Source organism: Polistes canadensis, unplaced genomic scaffold (genome assembly GCF_001313835.1).
Source record: "Polistes canadensis isolate GaletaPanama2010 unplaced genomic scaffold, ASM131383v1 scaffold_23, whole genome shotgun sequence".
In the NCBI taxonomy this organism is placed as follows: Eukaryota; Metazoa; Arthropoda; class Insecta; order Hymenoptera; family Vespidae; genus Polistes; species Polistes canadensis.
Genome location: NW_014569570.1, coordinates 42814 through 61168, shown reverse-complemented (window position 1 = coordinate 61168; position 18355 = coordinate 42814). Strand labels below are relative to the sequence as shown.

Sequence of the window (18355 nt, the reverse complement as noted above, 5' to 3'; positions counted from 1 at the left end):
TATATATATATATATATACGTGTGTATAGGATTAAAGAGTCAAGGAACATACTCGTATTTGAAATATCTTTCTCATTTGTCAAATGATTACTGTGTCAAACATTGAAAAGAATTATTTATTCTTTATGTAAGGGGATAAAAATGTCTCACGAAATGTATTTTATTGGTCGGAAAATGTTGTTAATAATATTTACTATAAATATTATTGTAATAATCTGGTTGTATCAGGTTCTGATATAATTACCGATATAAGTATCGTTTAAATAATATCTGACAAAGATTTATATTTGTGAAATTATAATACAAACTTCAGGGTTTTTCTTTTTCACGATTATATTATTCTTTTGCAATATTAAAATAAAATATATTTCGGATATTAAAAGTAATAATTTAAGAGAATTGCGATTTATTATTATTAGATAATTTTTTAATATAATTAATCTTTTATTAATAAAAAAAGAAAAATATTTGGTTTCTTTATTATTATAAATAATACTTGTATGGAAACATTTTGTTAAAAAAGATATTTCAAATTCTAGCTTAACTTGACACTATCTTGTACGGTATAATAGAAGATCAAATTCAAGATTGGACTTTCTTGAGGAGACAGGATGACACCAAAAGTCTGACTACATGTATATACATATATATATATAGTACATATAGGATTAGAGAACCAAGGAACTCTCTTCTATCCAAGATATCTTTTCAATTTGTCAAATTTTTATTTTTCCTTAGTAAAAAAAAAAGATAATAATGATTTAAAGAAAAAAAACGACAAGAGATCCGAATAAAAGAACGAAATAAAAGAAAGTACAACGAGGAGAATAGGGGAAGAAGGATAGAGAGAAAAAAAAAAAAAGAAAAAAAACGTTAAAATTGTTGTTGTTTCAAGTTTAGAGTATCATCGGTTTGTTTGTTGCGTGTAAAATAATCGATTATGATCAACATCGAAGTTGTTTGCATTGGACTCCAATTTCCGTGCACCTACATTCACGGCAAGGACTTGAGAGCTCGGTAATGATCCTACCGACACGGTACATCCGCCCGTAGATATTACATCCTGCTAACTTAAGAAGACTACTCACGGATACGGGTATTTCGTTGTCAAGGATCTTCGAGGATACCTCGTCGTCGTCGTCGTCGTCGTCGTCGTCGTCGTCGTCGTTGTCGTTGTCGTCGTTGTTTCCGTATTTCACCGTCGTCGTTATATCAACGAACTTTGTCGAGCTTAAGGCCGTTGACAAGTTCGTCTTAATAAAGGAGAAATTCACGTCCTGATTGCGAATTTCCTGATCCTTCTTCAATGAAAGTTCTTCGGTTTCACTTGAAGATATATTCTTTGTTGTTGAGATCATTGTAGTAGTAGTAGTAGTAGTAGTAGTAGTAATAGTATTATTATTATTATTATTATTATTATTATTATGACTATTAGTAGAATTAGATGTAGGAATTATTGATGCTATTGTACTAATGCTTTCGTTAGAATCTTCCTTGTAATAAGAGTTATCATCCGATGAGAATAAAAAGTCAAGGACACTACCGAAGGAGAATATATTATCCTTTTTGTGCTCGAGTGTTTTCATAGTCGACGACGTGGGTGGTCGAATAGTCGAGTCAGCAACACTGACATTGCCTTTCTTGATTCCACTTGATTCGATATCTTTCGTTGAATTTGTCCGCACGCTTGAATTCGTATTATATATTATATCGGTGATATTTGATAATGTATTATTATTATTATTATTATTATTATATGAAATAGTAACTGTATCCGGTACTCTAATTAATTCGTCCAATTTGTAATTATTCGAATTATTAGGATCACCTTTCATTTGATAAATCAACGATGTTGGATATTTATTAACCAAAGTGTCGTTAAAGTTTCCTTCATTTTTCGGTGGTTTTAAAGAAACGTCGATTTCTTGACCATAATCGAATGGCGCATGAATCAAATGTAACTTATCCATGTAATCAAAATTGGAAGTATGCTTTAGAATATGTTGAGATGATCCTTGATTTTGTAATATAGGAGGTGTCGTCATTGACGTGGTTGGCCTAGACGTTGTGATACCGTGCTCAACCAGATAAGGGATCATGTCTTCCATGAGAGAAGGCAAATCCGGGGCTGGTTCCGTTTTGATGACGTCGCGAAAGGGATCAGGAGATACGATAGGTTGTCGTTGAGAAGGTGCGGTTGAATCGACTCGATCTAGAACCACTGTCGGTGATTCCTCAGCGTTCACTGTTCACACAAATTAAGATAATTGTTTTTCTTTTCTTTTTTTTTAATTTTAAAAAATACATTTACATTTATCATTTTCAAACTTGTCACCCTAAATAATCGTGTATTTCTGTAAAAAGTAATTATTACATCGATTTAAATATCAGAGGGAAAATTTGTAAATCAATATTTTTGGATATTTGGAATATTTTATATATATATACATATAATCGCTGCAGTTATTACTTTAAAAGTATAATTACTACTTTGTAAAGATAATCAAATATCGAATTAAACACGCGATAGTAAAATAATTCCATTTGTTTGAGCATTTTTTTTAATAAAATAAATTAAGTAGTAAGATTAAAAATGATTAATTACACAAATTTATCTTATTTTTAGATAACATTTTCTCTTTTTACCTTTGTTAATATAGTTGTAATAAAAATGAAATAGAAAAGAAAAAAAAAAGAAAATTACTTACCACACGTGATTTTTCCACAGCATCCCTCCGGTGTGTTAAGCCTCTGGCAACCAATCTTAAGCGGTGGACACTTTTCGCCAGAGCACACGACGTTCCCGTAATAGCACATGCAAATTATGCAAATACTGGTACTAGGTAGAATCTCTCCGTGACGATATTCTCGGCTTTCGAAGAGACAATTACTGGCCAGGTCTAGAGTCACAAGCAGACACGTATGATAACCCTTATCTTACTAACTTTTTGTAATTGCTCTTAATAATATCAACAATGATATTATTAAGAGCAATTACAAAAAGTGCTCAATTACCTTTTTGTAATTGCTCTTAATCATAAAGCTTGGTGCAATCGCAAGGATATCGCGTATAATATTCCATATAATTTATAAAATTACAATATTACCACCGTTTTTACGATGAGGCCCGGTAATCTGTGCCGGCACCACAGTTACGCCGGTACCAATTTCCAAATTTAAATCCGTCGAATGATAGGAGCTATCAAAGTAAGGTGGTTCTCTTGGTACGAACCCACCTGGAAATAAATTTCAAACCATAAAGTACCCTTAGAAATTTTCTTCTTCTTCTTCTTCTTCTTCTTATTATTATTTTTATTATTTTTTTTTATTAAATAAAGGATGGACAAAAAAATACTTGTCCAAGTTAGAAATAGGAAGAATGAAATAGGAGATGAATATACAAATTAAAAAAGAACATTTCTCAGCAAGAAAAGTTGTCGAGGTTCTAAAGGATCGATAAATAAAGTAGTTACGGATTGGAAAAACATTCTTATATTATAAATCGTCGAGAGGAATGGTAGTCGTTGTCGCATTACAACTTTCTTCGTTAACGAGAAGACATCTTCGTACATTTCGTTTTTCTTTTCTTTTTTTTTTTTTCTAATAAGTATGAGAAAACGATTTTAATATTGACCCGACTATATGCGTGTGTGTGTATGTTTGTTAAAGAAAAATTACAATATCTTCATAACGAGTAACTCTTTCATTTTATTTTCTTTATAATCTAATAAAATTTTCTTAAATTTAGAGAGTTATTCATACCCATAATATCATTCGTTCGAACATAATCATTTATAAATAAAAAAAGAAAAGAAAAGAAAAAAAAAACTTTTCTTAAGCCCCTGTAGATAGATTACTCGTGTATTACGCGCGTATGCAGCACGCGTATATTGCCTATCATCAGGCACTCAAAAAATTATCGAATAAAGTAAATATATAAAGTATTGCCTATTTTCAGTAGCATAGAACATTTATAAAATTAATATACTTAACTTTAATCTCACGAGCACGGTTAAATTGAATTAATTTAATAAATTGATATATTAATTCATTGATAATATTTCACGATGCACTGTATCACACGATAATAAGTTAAAAATGTTGATACTTTTTTTGATAGGAAAAATATCGTGATACTGTAAATTTAAATACCTCTCTGAAAAGTAATTTACTTTAATTATGTCATATAACAGGGTGACGTGCGTACCTTCGGTCTCGATAGGAGGACTGAACCCGTTCTCCTGAGTGGCAATATCGTAAAAGCCAGACGTGTCGGTTGGCCGCAATTCAGGAGGCACGACTACCGAACCGGAAGGATATCCTGTGACGGCCGATGAAACGTCTTTGTCCTTCACCAAGGCATCAGCAGCTACGAATGGAATTATCCTGGAAAAAGAACCAAAAAAAAACCATTCATTTTTTCTTCCAACAAGAACCCTTCCATTTTATTCTTTCACATTCCGTCAAATTTTTTATCTCCAAAGGAAGTAACTTGTTATTTCAAACTCCATAATGTGTAAATTTTGTTTTTTTTTTTCTTTTTTTTTTTCATTGGATTTTTAGAATAGAAGAAAAAAAGAAAACAGATGAAAGTAACTTGTCGTATTAAAATTTTCAAATATTATTCGAAAGAAGAAATGAATCATCGATCCTCGAAATGAATTTGAATTTTTGTCATTAAATTAAAAAAAATAATAAATGTTACAATAATTATATTTTTCTAATAATCATCTAACGACAACTAATCGTCCTAAAAATATTGAATTTAACATAATAAATAGGTAAATGAAGTGGATCGATTTAACAAGCTCGTCAAACCCACAGAATGCGTCCAATAACATTCTACAGGGTGGACTATAATTTCTAAAGATAGATGAAAATTTATTAAATGATTTGAAAGAACGATACTTTTTGGAGATTAAAAATTCTATTTTTTAGATTGAAAACAAAGCATTTTAAATTTTCGAAAGAGAAGAAGTAGTAATAGATTTAAAAAAAAAATAAAATAGAAAATTGAAGACAACGTGGTGATATGAAAGGATTGAAATAAAAGAAGATTGTTATTAATGGATGTTAAAAACACGTGGGATCACACCTGACGTTGGGCAATGACGGAGGTAAAGTCGGTGCACTGTAATCGTACTCGCTATAGTCTTCACCCTTCTCACGATGAGTGATGTTCAGAATAGCCTCGACATCCGGCGGGATGGATCTAATTGGATTTATCGTGACACCCTGTATATGGCCTACCGAGACATTCGTCTTCACTGTCACGTTCACCGCTAGGATGTCATCCGGCATGAGTATAGTCGACGATGAACCGCTGACGGGTCCTTTATCGATATTTCCTGTCGTCTGAAATGGAAACGTTTGCACGTTCAACCAAAATGGCGTCTTTACAAAATTCTAACCATTCATTTTTAATTATAATTCTTTCTATCTATCTCATACATTTTTACACGCGTGAAACATCTACGAGATCTCATTTCATTTCATATTGACAATATTAATAAATCAACATATTTGACTCGTATTAATATAAAATATATATATATATATATATATATATAAAAACAAAAAATGCAATATGAAAAAATAACTTGTTAAAATATCGTCTTACGTACGTTTTCATCATTATCCAAAATGCCCGTAGTTATTTCTAATTTAGTTGAAAATTCGTCGTTTATCTCCATTGTATTTTCCTTCACGTATTTCTGATCGTCTTTATTTTTCATTCTGTTAGAATTTAAATCGTCATTTTTCGAGACGTTGGAAAAGGTATCAGGTGTAGGTACCGTCGTGAATTCGAACGTCGATGTCGTCATTTCTTCGGTGGATGGTAAATCGTTGGCTATAACGAACGAGGTTTCCGTAATGGCATTGGTAGAATAGGTCTTGGAAAACTCGGTGGTTCCATTAAGGTCTCTATTGAACAAAATCGAATCCGGTATCGTGCGTACTGTATTCGTGGTTATCTGCAAAAGAAAGATTTCCCATTTAACGTACTCAATGAATTCGTCCAATTTAATTAATGTTAAGGGGGTGGGGGCGGGAGGAGGAATTCATACATTAATTTTATTACAAATAATTTCTTTAATTATATTATTTTGTTTTCTAATAATTGTTATTTCATTTTGTTCGTACATGTTGTTCAACAACATTACTTTAAAACCCAATTAATAAGCCAAATCTATATTTACAAGAATGAATTGAACGTTATTGAAACTGTTTACAAATTTAATTCGAATATTAATCATTGAATAATAAAAAGTATTAACAAAATTACTCGCTATATACTACGCGTATAAATGAATATTATTATTATTATAACATAGGTAAAATTAATTGATTGAATCAGAATTCTAATCCGAATTTTCGGTTTTACTTTACGATTGAATTTATCCTTTTGAGTTATCCATAATAATCGGTCATCATATTATATATGATATTTGGGAATAAAAGTTTTCGAGAAATTTATTGACAAAAAAAAGATTTGTATAGATGAATTAGATCTTATGTATTAGATCGATAATACCTCGTCGTTCAAAGTGGTTGATAGACTGGCTTCGAAGATTGATCTCGTGTAAGGCATCGTCTCGATCAGGATCTCGTTGTCCATTATTTCGGTTGGGAAGGTCGAAGGCCAGGATGTCGAGTCTTCGGTAACAGAGGATTCACCATCGACGGTGATCGTCCTACCATCAATCCGTTCCTCCACTATTCGATGACCTCGTCCTTCGACGGGTGGAAACGTTGTCGTACGGTCGATCGCAGGCTGGACAATCGATCGTTCGTGGCTTATTGTCTTATGTCACGGACAAAGGCTGGATTTTCTAGTATTTTCTGCACGATATTTTTCGTTAATTACACGACCAGACTCGAAGAAAATTCCAAACATATAGAGAGAGATATATATATAGATAGATGATGATAATAAATAAATAAATAAATAAATAAAAGAAAATAAAATCATTTTTATGTGTGTGTGGGGGGGGGGGAGGTGGTGAACAATTTTAGAAACATTATTCATTTGGACGTAAATATTTCATAAAATAATAAGCAATAAATTTTCTTTTTTTCTTTTTAATAGTATTACAGTTCAGATAGTTATTATTATTTAATCTTAAAATATGGAAATTATGGGTTTTTTTTCTTTCTTTTTTTAAATTTAAAAGAAGAGTCAGTCATTTTATGGGTTTGTAATTTTTTCCAAGACCAAAGTCATTACTATGGAATCGGTATTATGTATTTAATTAATTTTTTGTCTCGTAATTTTCTTTCATAAGTTGACCCATTTGATCGTTTTTTATCAACACACAAACACGCGCGCACGAACTCACTGACACATAAAGTGGAACGAAAAAATAAAGGATAATAATAGAAAAATAATGATAATGATAAAAAGAATATATATAAAAAAAGAAAAAAAAAAAGATAAAAATTCTATATAAAAGAAGCTAAATGATGGAACGTACGAAGAAATTGGTCTCCTTGCGAAACTTGGCATAGTCCTTGCTGATGAAGGCATACGAAGCGTAGTTCTGGGTGGCCTTAACCTCGATGCTACCGCCTTGAACGTTTAATCTGTCAGTTTCTTATGGCATTCGGAGTAGAACACCTAAGTGGTAATCAGGGTTGTGAAAGAACCCAAGATTCTTTTCAAAACGCCCGGCTTAGATTGTGTTTCTCTCATTTTCTTAATCTCTCTCTCTATCTCTGTCTATCTCTATCTCTTTTTACGTTATATAAAAGCTCTTGTCGTTTCTCAGTCTATTTGAGATCGTGGGAACAACCTTGGGATGTTCTTCTCTCAAAACGTAAAAAAAAAGTATAGTATACTCTTACGTATGTAACCTATTTTTTCGTTCTGTTTTTTCTTTTTTTTTTGTAAATCATGATACACCTAAATTCTAAATTTCTCCTTTTACTTATGGTTTTAAATAACGAAACAATATTAACCTGTTTTTATAGAAAAATATAATGAATTTAGGAAATTCTTTAATTTTAATATCTCCTTAATTACTTAATTAATAGTACTTCCTTGTCCTAATAACTTTATTAATTATTATACGATAATGCTACTTACTTGTTAATGAAATGAAATAAAATGAAATGAATGAAAAACAAAGTGGTTATAATTAAATATAATTAGAATAGAAAACACAATCCTAGCAGAGTGTGTGGGGTGGGACAATATCGTTGTAACCTTAACACAAACGTGCATAAAACTTACTACAGTTGTAGGTAGACGGACAACATTGTCCGTCACGGACAATTGGACTGCAACCTTGAAGTGGTGGTGCACAGGCTAATGGGACACATCTGACGGCACCCATGGCACAAAAACAATTATCGCATGGTGTTTTCCAATCGATGTCACGAACCATTTCACCTTCCTCGTAATTACGATCACCAACTTGACACTCTGAAGCATGTTTCCGTTCATTTTATAAACATTATATTATATCACAAAAATACACACTTATCTTTTTATAAATTATAAATTTATTCTCGATGAAACGAAACAAATTTTTAAACCCTAACAACAACAACAACAAAATTCAAAAGAGAAATTACCATTGAATTCTCAAATCTTCGAATTAATTTAATCGTCAAACGCGTTCCTCATTCATTACGAACATTTAAACGTATATATTTGCACACGAACTGACCCGTTTGATGCATCTAACTAACGTCAGAACGGACATACGTATGTTGTATCCATCCTATTTGATGTTTGATGAGTTTGGATTAACGAGAGTCTCCCTTTCGAATCGTTATTTACCAATTTCACGGTTGTTCGTCATGGAGAAGCCAAAGGGATAGAACAGGAGACATGTTAAAACGTTTGAGAGATCTGCCGAGGAAAATTCTAATGAATTTTCCCTGTCTTGTTTAATCACGTTAAAGTATTATCATATATTCACTAAAACAATGTGAAATGTTTGATAAACGGAGAAATAGTTTTTAAATGCATAATAGTTAAACTTGATAATGATGAAAAAGGTAGTGGGATCGGGAAAATGTGAATAAGTTGAAGTACTGGATATAAAGGGTTGGTTGATAGTTGATGGTTTAAATGGACTATCTCAAATCGTACTATTACGTAACGTTGATATTTCTAACCCTTTTCTCTTCTATCTACCGTCACTTCGATTTTCCTTCTCTTAACTCACTCACTCGCACACTCACATACACATATATACACAGACACACACACACACTCTCTTTTTCTCACTTGTTCTCCTCGTACTCGTTAAATTATTCATTAACTTCGACGCAGATCTTCCATTTCCGAAGGAATCGGCGAACGCGAGTGCGAACTTCGAAATACTCTTTACGTTTCCTATTTGCCTTGGAAAGGTCGATGATCCTAACCTTTTTATTTCCTTTTTTTCTATTCTATTCTATTCTTTTCCCCCTTAGAGGCGTCTAACGTTAAGAAGATTTTCCAAACCTTACCGTACTAAGCAGTCTCTATTGAAAATTTAACAAGTCTCGTCCAGTTTGCAAATTCGATTAAATTTTTATACGTATAAAAAAGAAAAAAAAAAAAAAAAAAAAAAAACAACACAAAAATACTCAAACGGTTTCGTTATTTCGGTTTAATTAACAACCCGATAGAATTAAAGAACAATCCTTTCTCTACTCGCATCTAATATTTTTTTGTTTATAAATTAAATATCATTAATCGATCGATCGTAATCAAAATCGTTATCTTTGATTTAATTTACAAACGCGTTAAATCGTAATAATAAGAATAGTTATTTTTGTGTATACACAAAAGTTTTACATGTCGATCGATGACGAGAACAATTGTTCATTGTTGTTGAAAATGTTTTATTTTGTTCTTTTTTAATTTTCAACTTACCATTGCTCGACAGGGGTGTAGACGTTGACGCTCGTGAATCTTTGAAAACAAAAAATATTTTCTCTATTTCTTTTTTCTTCTCTCTCTCTCTCTCTCTCTCTCTTACTGATCTTTTTAATATATAAAAAATATGAAGGAAAGATAAAAAAAAGAATAAAAAGTATTAAATTAATAGTAAAAACTCACGCGTGCAATTGTAAGATATGGGACAACAGGAATGAGGAGTGTATAATGGAATGCATCCCGGTAAGGGCAATAAACATTTCGGTCTGATGCATCTTCTTGCACCGGAAATGCAATAACAATATTCGCATCTACGTGATCCCTTCATAGCAGAACCTGGTCCGTATCGTACACCTTCGTAAAGGCAACCTATTTGTGTTAAATAAATTCATTATCTTTTTCTTCTTCTTCTTCTTCTTCTACTTATTTTTTTTTCTTTTTCTTTTTCTCTTTTTATGTTTATCGATAAATATTATTAATTATAAGAACCTTCATCCTGCGATGTTTCCTCCGTTTCAATATTGGCTCTACGTAAGGTGTTCTTTGTATCACCTGCGACATATCGATAATCAATTTTTAATAATTAATAACATTTCTTTTCTTCTTACTTTTAAAACACAATATCTCTACGTTTAAACATATTTGCGTAGCTTGTAATTATTTTGCTCGTAAACAAATTCGATTTCAATGTAAAAAAAAAAAAAAAATGATATATTTTTTCTTTTATCCTAAGTATAATAAGAAATAAAAATTACAAAAAAAAAATATATAGAACATGAAATAACCATCGTACAAAAACGTGTGATTTTTTTTTATTTTTAAATTAAATCTTGCGTATGTGTGTTTAAAAAAAAAAAAAAAAAAAAAAGAAAAATAAAAGATTATAAGATATAGAATGGTCGTCGTACTAACGTGGTCCACCGCATATAAGTTCGGCACAGCAAACATTTTCTTCGGGTTGGCGAATATGACAACCAGGTGGTGGAGAATTTGGTAATCGTGGACAAACACGTAATCGACATCTTAGTGCACCCTCGATGCACCGACATTGCAAACAGGGTTCGGAAGTATTCACCATTGTACCCTCCTCGTATCGACGACCATCGTATCTGCACCCTGCGAACAATGTTTTTTCCATTCGAAATATTTTACTATTATGGATTAAACATTCTCATTATTTTCCTTCTCTTTTTTTTTTATTCTTTTATTCATTCGTTTATTTAAAAATATGAAAATATTTCGCCGACCAGGAGATAACCACGTCGTATTTATTCTCTCTCTCTCTCTCTCTCTCTCTCTCTCTCTTTCTCTCTGGGTTGAAAATTCTCTTTCCGAACACGATCGGAAAAATATTTTCGATTCTCGTGCAAAAAAAAATGTATGAGTCAATTCATACACTTTATATATATACGTAAAAGAATAAAAAAATAATATATAGAGTAAGAATGATCGATTATTTGTTTAGATTCAATTAGATCGATTATTTGTTTATAAAATATGACGAACAACAAGTAACAAACTCGTGAATATATTTATTCCTTTTCCTTCTCTCTATCACTCTTTTTATCTTTCTAAACAATGAAGATAAACGTGTAACGGACGATAAGAAAAAGTGTATATTTAGCAATCGGCCAAAATTGAATTGACGATGAATCCAATACCTTTTGACAATAAAATAGAACGAAGGATTTAGCTTGTACCTATTTTTCTGTTTCATTCTTGATACTATCTAGTAGCTATATATAATACGTACATAGATAGTACTATTATCTATTTTTGTTCTTTCGAAAAATTCCGCAAAGCAAAATCGACCAATCCGCTTGCGAATCCTACCAATTCTACTCTTCCTTTAACTCTTTTTTTTTATTTTTTTTATTTTTTTTTTTTTAGTTTTAGTTTTAGCTTTCTTTTACATTATCTATACCTCCATACAGAGAAAGAGGGATAGAGAGAGACATACACGTTGAACATGCAGGAGGACACATCGTGCTCTGGTGGTGCCGGTGCTGCTGGGACACTCCGATAAATCGGATTCCCCTCTGATAAATCAGCGAGAACGCAACGATAAATTCGCGACCGGGTCGGACGTATCGCGAGGAAATATCGCGTGATCGTTCCCAATTAATAACCGAGCTCGACTTTAACTTCTTTCTAGGAAAGAAATCTCGACATTTATTTTTTCTTTTAATTCTTTTTTTTTTTTTATTTTTTTTTATTTGGCATAGGTATCTCTCTCTTTTAACTCTTTGCGACACAGGATTTTAAAGTGGCCCTATGTTGCATAGAAATTTTATTGCGTTAATTTATAAAACAAAATTGGTATATTTTTATTAATAAAGGTATTCGATAATGTTAAAAACATAAAAAAAAAAAAAACAGATAAAAAGTAATAATTTAATAATATTTGTATGATTTGTTGAAGATATTACCATACAACTGTTTTACGTAAAATACCTATGCGCATGCAGCTATTGCAATATTTCATGCATTACGATGCATCAAAAAGGTGGAAACACTTTTAATCACACCTTACCGCAAAGAATTAACTTTTATCTTATTTTATTTTCTTCTTCTTCTTCTTATACTTGATTTTTTAATTTATTGTTCTACTTTACTTTTGTTTGGTTTTTTGTTCCCTTGTTTTTATTTACATTTCGATCAGAGAATCGATACTTCGATCAATTTCGTTCATTGCATGTTAACGTGAGGTTAACATCATGATAAATTTATCTAATTAAAAAATAGTATATATCTTGTTATATTTTTCTATTTCAACATCGAAAGACGATACTTTTTCAATGTACGTTTATAAAATCGATTTAAATCCAACTCGTGAAAAGTAATTCGATCGTTATTATAACGATAACGTTCGAAGGTTTATGATTCTTCGTCATATATTGAAAATAACTTCTGTATAGAAAAAAAAAAAAAAAAAGGAAAAAGAAAACAAAATAAAAAATTGTTCTAATAATTTTTCGAACATATTTTCTCGTCGATCAATCGTTAAAATCGAAAATATTTATTGTTATAACATCGCAAAAAAAAGGTATATTACGTATCCGATGGAATTTAGATAACAACGAAAATAAAATACAAAAACCAAGAAACAATTTTATCGCGAACATTTGAAATATTGAGAAGTACATCCTTTTTTTTTTAAATTGTTTATCGGTGTATACTTAAAAATATATTGAAGATAAAAAAGAAGAAAAAGAAAATAAGAAAAAAAACACACACACACACACATTTAATTAGAATGAAATTGATGACAATAAATATTTTCATTCTATTTTAATCAATGATAAGAGACGACGACAATTTGACGTTTAATCCGGTCCTTTTTCGGTAACTTTAAAATAAACGTTTGGCACTGATAAATCGTTTTACGTCGAATCGACGATGACGCGTCCTTAATCAACCGGAGGATAAAGAGAAGGAGAGAAAGAGAGAACGTTCTAAGGATAACGGTACAACTTTCTGAGAAGGGAGGAGGATACCCGAACGTAGGATGAAACGTTCTGGCCGAAAAGGGCTGACCTTTACTTCGAAAGGGCTCGCGACTCACCCAAAAGCAACTGCTGGCTCAGCTTTACAAGAAACATTTTCTACTCCCTCATCTTTCTCAAATAATAACACGTATATTACTTATGTTAGATATTTCTTCCTATATATATACATACAAGAGAAACCATTAAAAATTATTTTGGTAAGACGGTAAGATCAAAGAACTAATATATGTTTCAATTTTTATGATTCAAAATTATTTTATCTCTATACGAATTTTATATTAATTATTAAAATAAATTCTCTAAATTTCGTACTATATTATTGATGGAGTCTATTAAATAACAAATTATCAATATTTATAATAAAATATTAAAACAGAACGGTATTAATAAATAAAATAAAAAAAATATATGTATCCTATATATTAATATTTGTTAATTCTCGATGTGAATAATCACGACACTAACAGACGACATTTAACAAATTATTGACGAACGATTTATTTCTATTGAAAGAAAAAAAGAATAAATCGTTTTCGATTTTTTTTTTTGTAGAAAATGTATAAACGAAATAATATAAAAAAAAAACAAAAAAAAAACAAAAAAAAAAAGAAATAAATCGAGAAATAGATCTAAACGGATCTAACGATCGATCATACAAAATGTTTATTTATATTTCATTGATAATCCATGAATTGTTCGAACAGATTTAACCTTCCCCCCCCCCCATGCAATTTTCCAATCAATTTAACTATTTATTAACAAACGTGTGTTATATTATAGACCGATCGGCAACATAAAACATTGATCGTTCGATGCGATATCTCTGCGGTTAACGAACCTCTCCCACGTTGAATAATCGCTCTTCGAGCAGAAATCATGGCTATTACCATAGTCGTGTCACTACGTAATGCCTGGGCCATTTATCGCGAAATATTTTATAGCGTCAACGTTCTCGAGATAAGCACGCGCGTAACCGTGCGTAATTAAACAATCATTTGAAATCTTGTCTTTTTATGTTTCAATAAATATAAATAATATCGCGAACAAAATATATTATCATCTCTCTTATTTCAATACACATCTCTCCGTATTTTATTTTGTTCTTTCTTTCTATTAATATATTATATACCTTATATATCCTTTTATGCATTTAAAATACCACCACTTTGTAATTCTCTAATGATTTTATTTCTTATTTTACTGATTTTCTTAACAGTATTATAATGAAATGAATTATAAGTATACGAATTGATTAGATCATTCGTAAAATAATTTCGTTATTATTCGCACAAGTTAATCACATTTTACCGATACTCAATTTGATATAACAACTCGTGAACACGCTGAGAGATTAAATTTATCTAATTCCGTTCATGATCATTTCAAACGCCAGATTTAATCTCAATACTCACTATATAAGGAAAATTGTCTTTCATTTTCATCGAAAGAAAACGAAACTACTTTCCGAACGATCCAATCAAAATGCCATTGTTAAAATTACATTTATTTTAATATATCAATTTCGAATGTTTCATCATTTTATTTACTTGGAATTTCTTCAAACGGTAATATTATAATTTAGAGGAACGAAAATTGGTAATAAAAAAATGTCTTAAAAAAAAAAAAAAGTAATACTTAAATATATTTATAATATATTAAAGAAATACTTTTATATCCTCTTATATAATTCTTATTTAAAAATATCATTCACACAGGAACTTGTGTAATAATGATATTCTTGTATCTGTAATTTCTTATAAAACGAAAATATATATATATATATACAATATATTATAATTTGGTGTAATAAAAGTGAGTGAGGTCGACGCCACTGTTAAAAAGGAGGCCTTTTACGTGGAGGTTGCAGGTTACATACGAAAGGCAGTCACTTTCGAAGGTGTATACGTATACTATATAGTATAAGGAGGCAACCAGCGATGAATGGACCGGAACAGGTTCTGAATCTTATGCAATGATAAATGAGTGACCTGCGGCGTCGACTTCACCTGCACACCTGGCCAATGACTTGGAGGAGTCCGTGAAACGGCATAGCGGACAGAGAATCGAGATAATCAATCTATACGTGTATGTAACTATCTGTGTGTATATATATATATATATATATTAAATGTTCGTGAACAAGGAGAGAGAGAGAGAGAGAGAGAGAGAGAAAGAAAGAGAGAGATAGAATCATACTCTCCTGAATGAAACATGGAACGAGGAAATGCACGCTCACCTGCGCGTAACGTTAATTACTGATTCGATAATCGATAATCCCGAGAAAACTAGCTCTATATATATATAATATATATAATAGGTATATATATATATATACCTATCTACGAGAGGAAAATATATTTTCCTCAATGCTTTGATCATGATCTTCTAACGAAGATTGAGTAGCTGCCAAATAAAGTGGTACGACTTTAAATTTATCCTCTATGAACGCAATTTACTGTGTTTTCTTTTTCTTTTTCTCTTTTTTTTCTTATACGAATTTTCGATTCTAAACAAAAGTTAGTCTATATAAAATTTGTCTCATTTTATTATTATTAATTGTCTCGTTTAGTATTTATCATCTTATATCGTAATGAAAATTTGTATTACATTTTTATTTCCGTAAAAATTTTCGTTCTCCTATATTTTTTTTTATTTTTGTTTTGTTTTCAAGATTCGTTCGAAGATATTATTATATTCGATTTTAATTTTAACCTTGACTCTCTCATCATTTTACTATTACACGCTGTAATTTCTATAGATAGTATTAAAATATATGTATATTATGGAAGTAAGTACGTATATGTTACGTAGATTGGTTAAATTTTAAGTGAAAATTATCTATCTCTCAAAGTGTTATTTTATTATTATCTTTTGATATAACATTTTCCTTTTTTTTTGGTCTTATAACGACGAATATATAAATTGAAACGTCGGTAAAGGATTTTTATCGATCATTTTAAAGAGTTTCCTATGGAAATAGAGAAAAAAGGAGAGAGAGAGAAGATGAAGAAAAAAAAAATGTTAGAAGAATAGTAAGTACATCAAAATACATCAAGGTAATTTACAGTTACGATGAAGAACAGAAAAAAGAAGAACTAAATTTCGAAAAAGTCCTAACCGAACGGAACTTTTATATGACTTCTCTCTCTCTGTCTCTCTCTCTCTCTCTCCCCCTTTTTTTTATTTCTTTATTTTTTTCTTCGTCTCTTCTTTTCCCTCCTACCCACTCTTATCCCTTCTCTTTCGTTTTCTTTCTTTTCTTTTTTTTTCTTTTTTAACCTATTCCGTATTTTTATATTTTTTATTTCTCCTGGTCCCGCATAACAGGTTTCAAGTTTCACAGAAACACGTACGTTCGTTGTTCCGTAACGTTATGACGAGTGAGGAAAGAAATAAAGAAAAGAAAAAGGAGAGAAAACTTTTCTCCGTGTGTTAGAAATAGAAAAATATGAAAAATAGAAACAAAAAAAATGAATAATAGAAATAATAGAAAATAGGAAATAGAGTGAGTCAGTCGATAAAAAGGGAGGGGGAAAAGAAAATTACACGTGTATGCAAAGAAAAAAAAATAGAAAAGGATAATAAGAACACTCCTATTTACTTGGTCAGTATTTTTAAACCCGACGATCGGTTTCTTATGTTAAATAAAATTGTCAATTATAAGAAAAATAAATATATAACGTTCAATATTTATTATATGATGCAAGATACATAATACATATATACTATAATATTTTTTTATATTAATTAATCGATATCACAATACCAGTCGGTTATATCAAATATTAATTTTACTATTTGTATAATGAATATTACATAATAATAAATATTATTTTTAATCTACCGGCACACTATATAAATAGCGGGTGAAAAAAGAGAAGGGAATATATAAATGGAGAGAATTAAAAATTTTTTAAATAAAATAGGGAGAGAGAGACAGACAGAGAGGAAAAAACAAATGGAATAAAAATAATAGAAAAAAGGAAAAAAAGGAAAAAGAGAGAAAAAGAAATAGAGAGAAAGAGAAAGAGAAAGAGAAAGAGAAAGAAAGAAGGAGTGGACGTTAATTTTAGCCATCCCTGTGTAACGGAGCGTCTAATAGTAGCTTTCATTCGGCTCTTTTCTCTTTCTTTCCCTCCGTCTGGCCTCCGACCTCTCTCTCTTTCTCTCTCTTTCTCATTCTTTTTATTTTTCTTTCTCTTCTCGGGCAGACGTTAAGTCGTAAGCTGAATTATTCATGCAACGAATAATTAGGCGTTTTATGCGCTCTGTGCATAGCCGAATGCATGAACCACGCTGTGTGTCAGTGTTCTTCTCTTACATATACACATAAATTCATATATACATACAAACAAACATATATATATATATATATACAAATATACATACATATATATATATACATTCACAGTAAGTTGCAAGGCTACGAATCGCATTCACGACTTAATTCACATTGTCCCTTCTTAATGGGTGATCGTGTGCATAGAAAGAGAGAAAGAGAGTTCGCACGTCTTTCGTATCCTCTCAAGATTAAAACAAGAATTCGATTTTATAAACGTTCCTTATTATTCGAATTGTTTGTATTATTCATTTTCTTTTATTTTTACTACATTTTCCTGTATATTTTAATCAGATACGAATATATATTATAATATATTTATATTCTTTTTTTTTTAACGATAATTTTTAACCATGTTGATCCTTGGAATTATTTTTTATAATTTTATTTCTCTCTGTTATAATTGCGTTTTTGACAAATGATTTGTTTTCAATTATAAAATATTAAGAAAATAGATTTAAAATAAAAATAGAAAAAGGAAAATATTTGCAATGAAGTTTATTCGATTTATTTATCTTATATTTTATACTTTATCTTTCATTTGTTTGATTGAAATAATTTTTTATCGATGTTTTTGTTTAATTTATCTTTTTTGGGTTTTTTTTTTTTTTTTTTTTTTCAAGAAAAGAATCA

At 30.4% G+C, this 18355-nt stretch overlaps 2 protein-coding genes across 2 annotated transcripts; both read right to left on the bottom strand.

Annotated features, from left to right (window-relative positions):
* Nucleotides 1–551: 551 nt before the first annotated feature.
* On the bottom strand, nt 552–8437 carry LOC106794077. The gene is made up of 9 exons (XM_014761497.1): nt 8234–8437; nt 7476–7570; nt 6527–6775; nt 5625–6026; nt 5096–5355; nt 4208–4386; nt 3108–3236; nt 2709–2900; nt 552–2245 (listed from the first exon to the last, which is right to left on the bottom strand). Exons 1-9 carry the CDS (start codon nt 8385–8387, stop codon nt 945–947), a joined length of 2961 nt encoding a protein of 986 aa, XP_014616983.1. The 5' UTR covers nt 8388–8437; the 3' UTR covers nt 552–944.
* Nucleotides 8438–9466: 1029 nt separating this feature from the next.
* On the bottom strand, nt 9467–14303 carry LOC106794076 (kielin/chordin-like protein). Its single transcript, XM_014761496.1, has 7 exons — nt 14222–14303; nt 10783–10990; nt 10505–10524; nt 10364–10459; nt 10058–10243; nt 9872–9910; nt 9467–9477 (listed from the first exon to the last, which is right to left on the bottom strand). Exons 1-7 carry the CDS (start codon nt 14301–14303, stop codon nt 9467–9469), a joined length of 642 nt encoding a protein of 213 aa, XP_014616982.1.
* Nucleotides 14304–18355: the final 4052 nt, after the last annotated feature.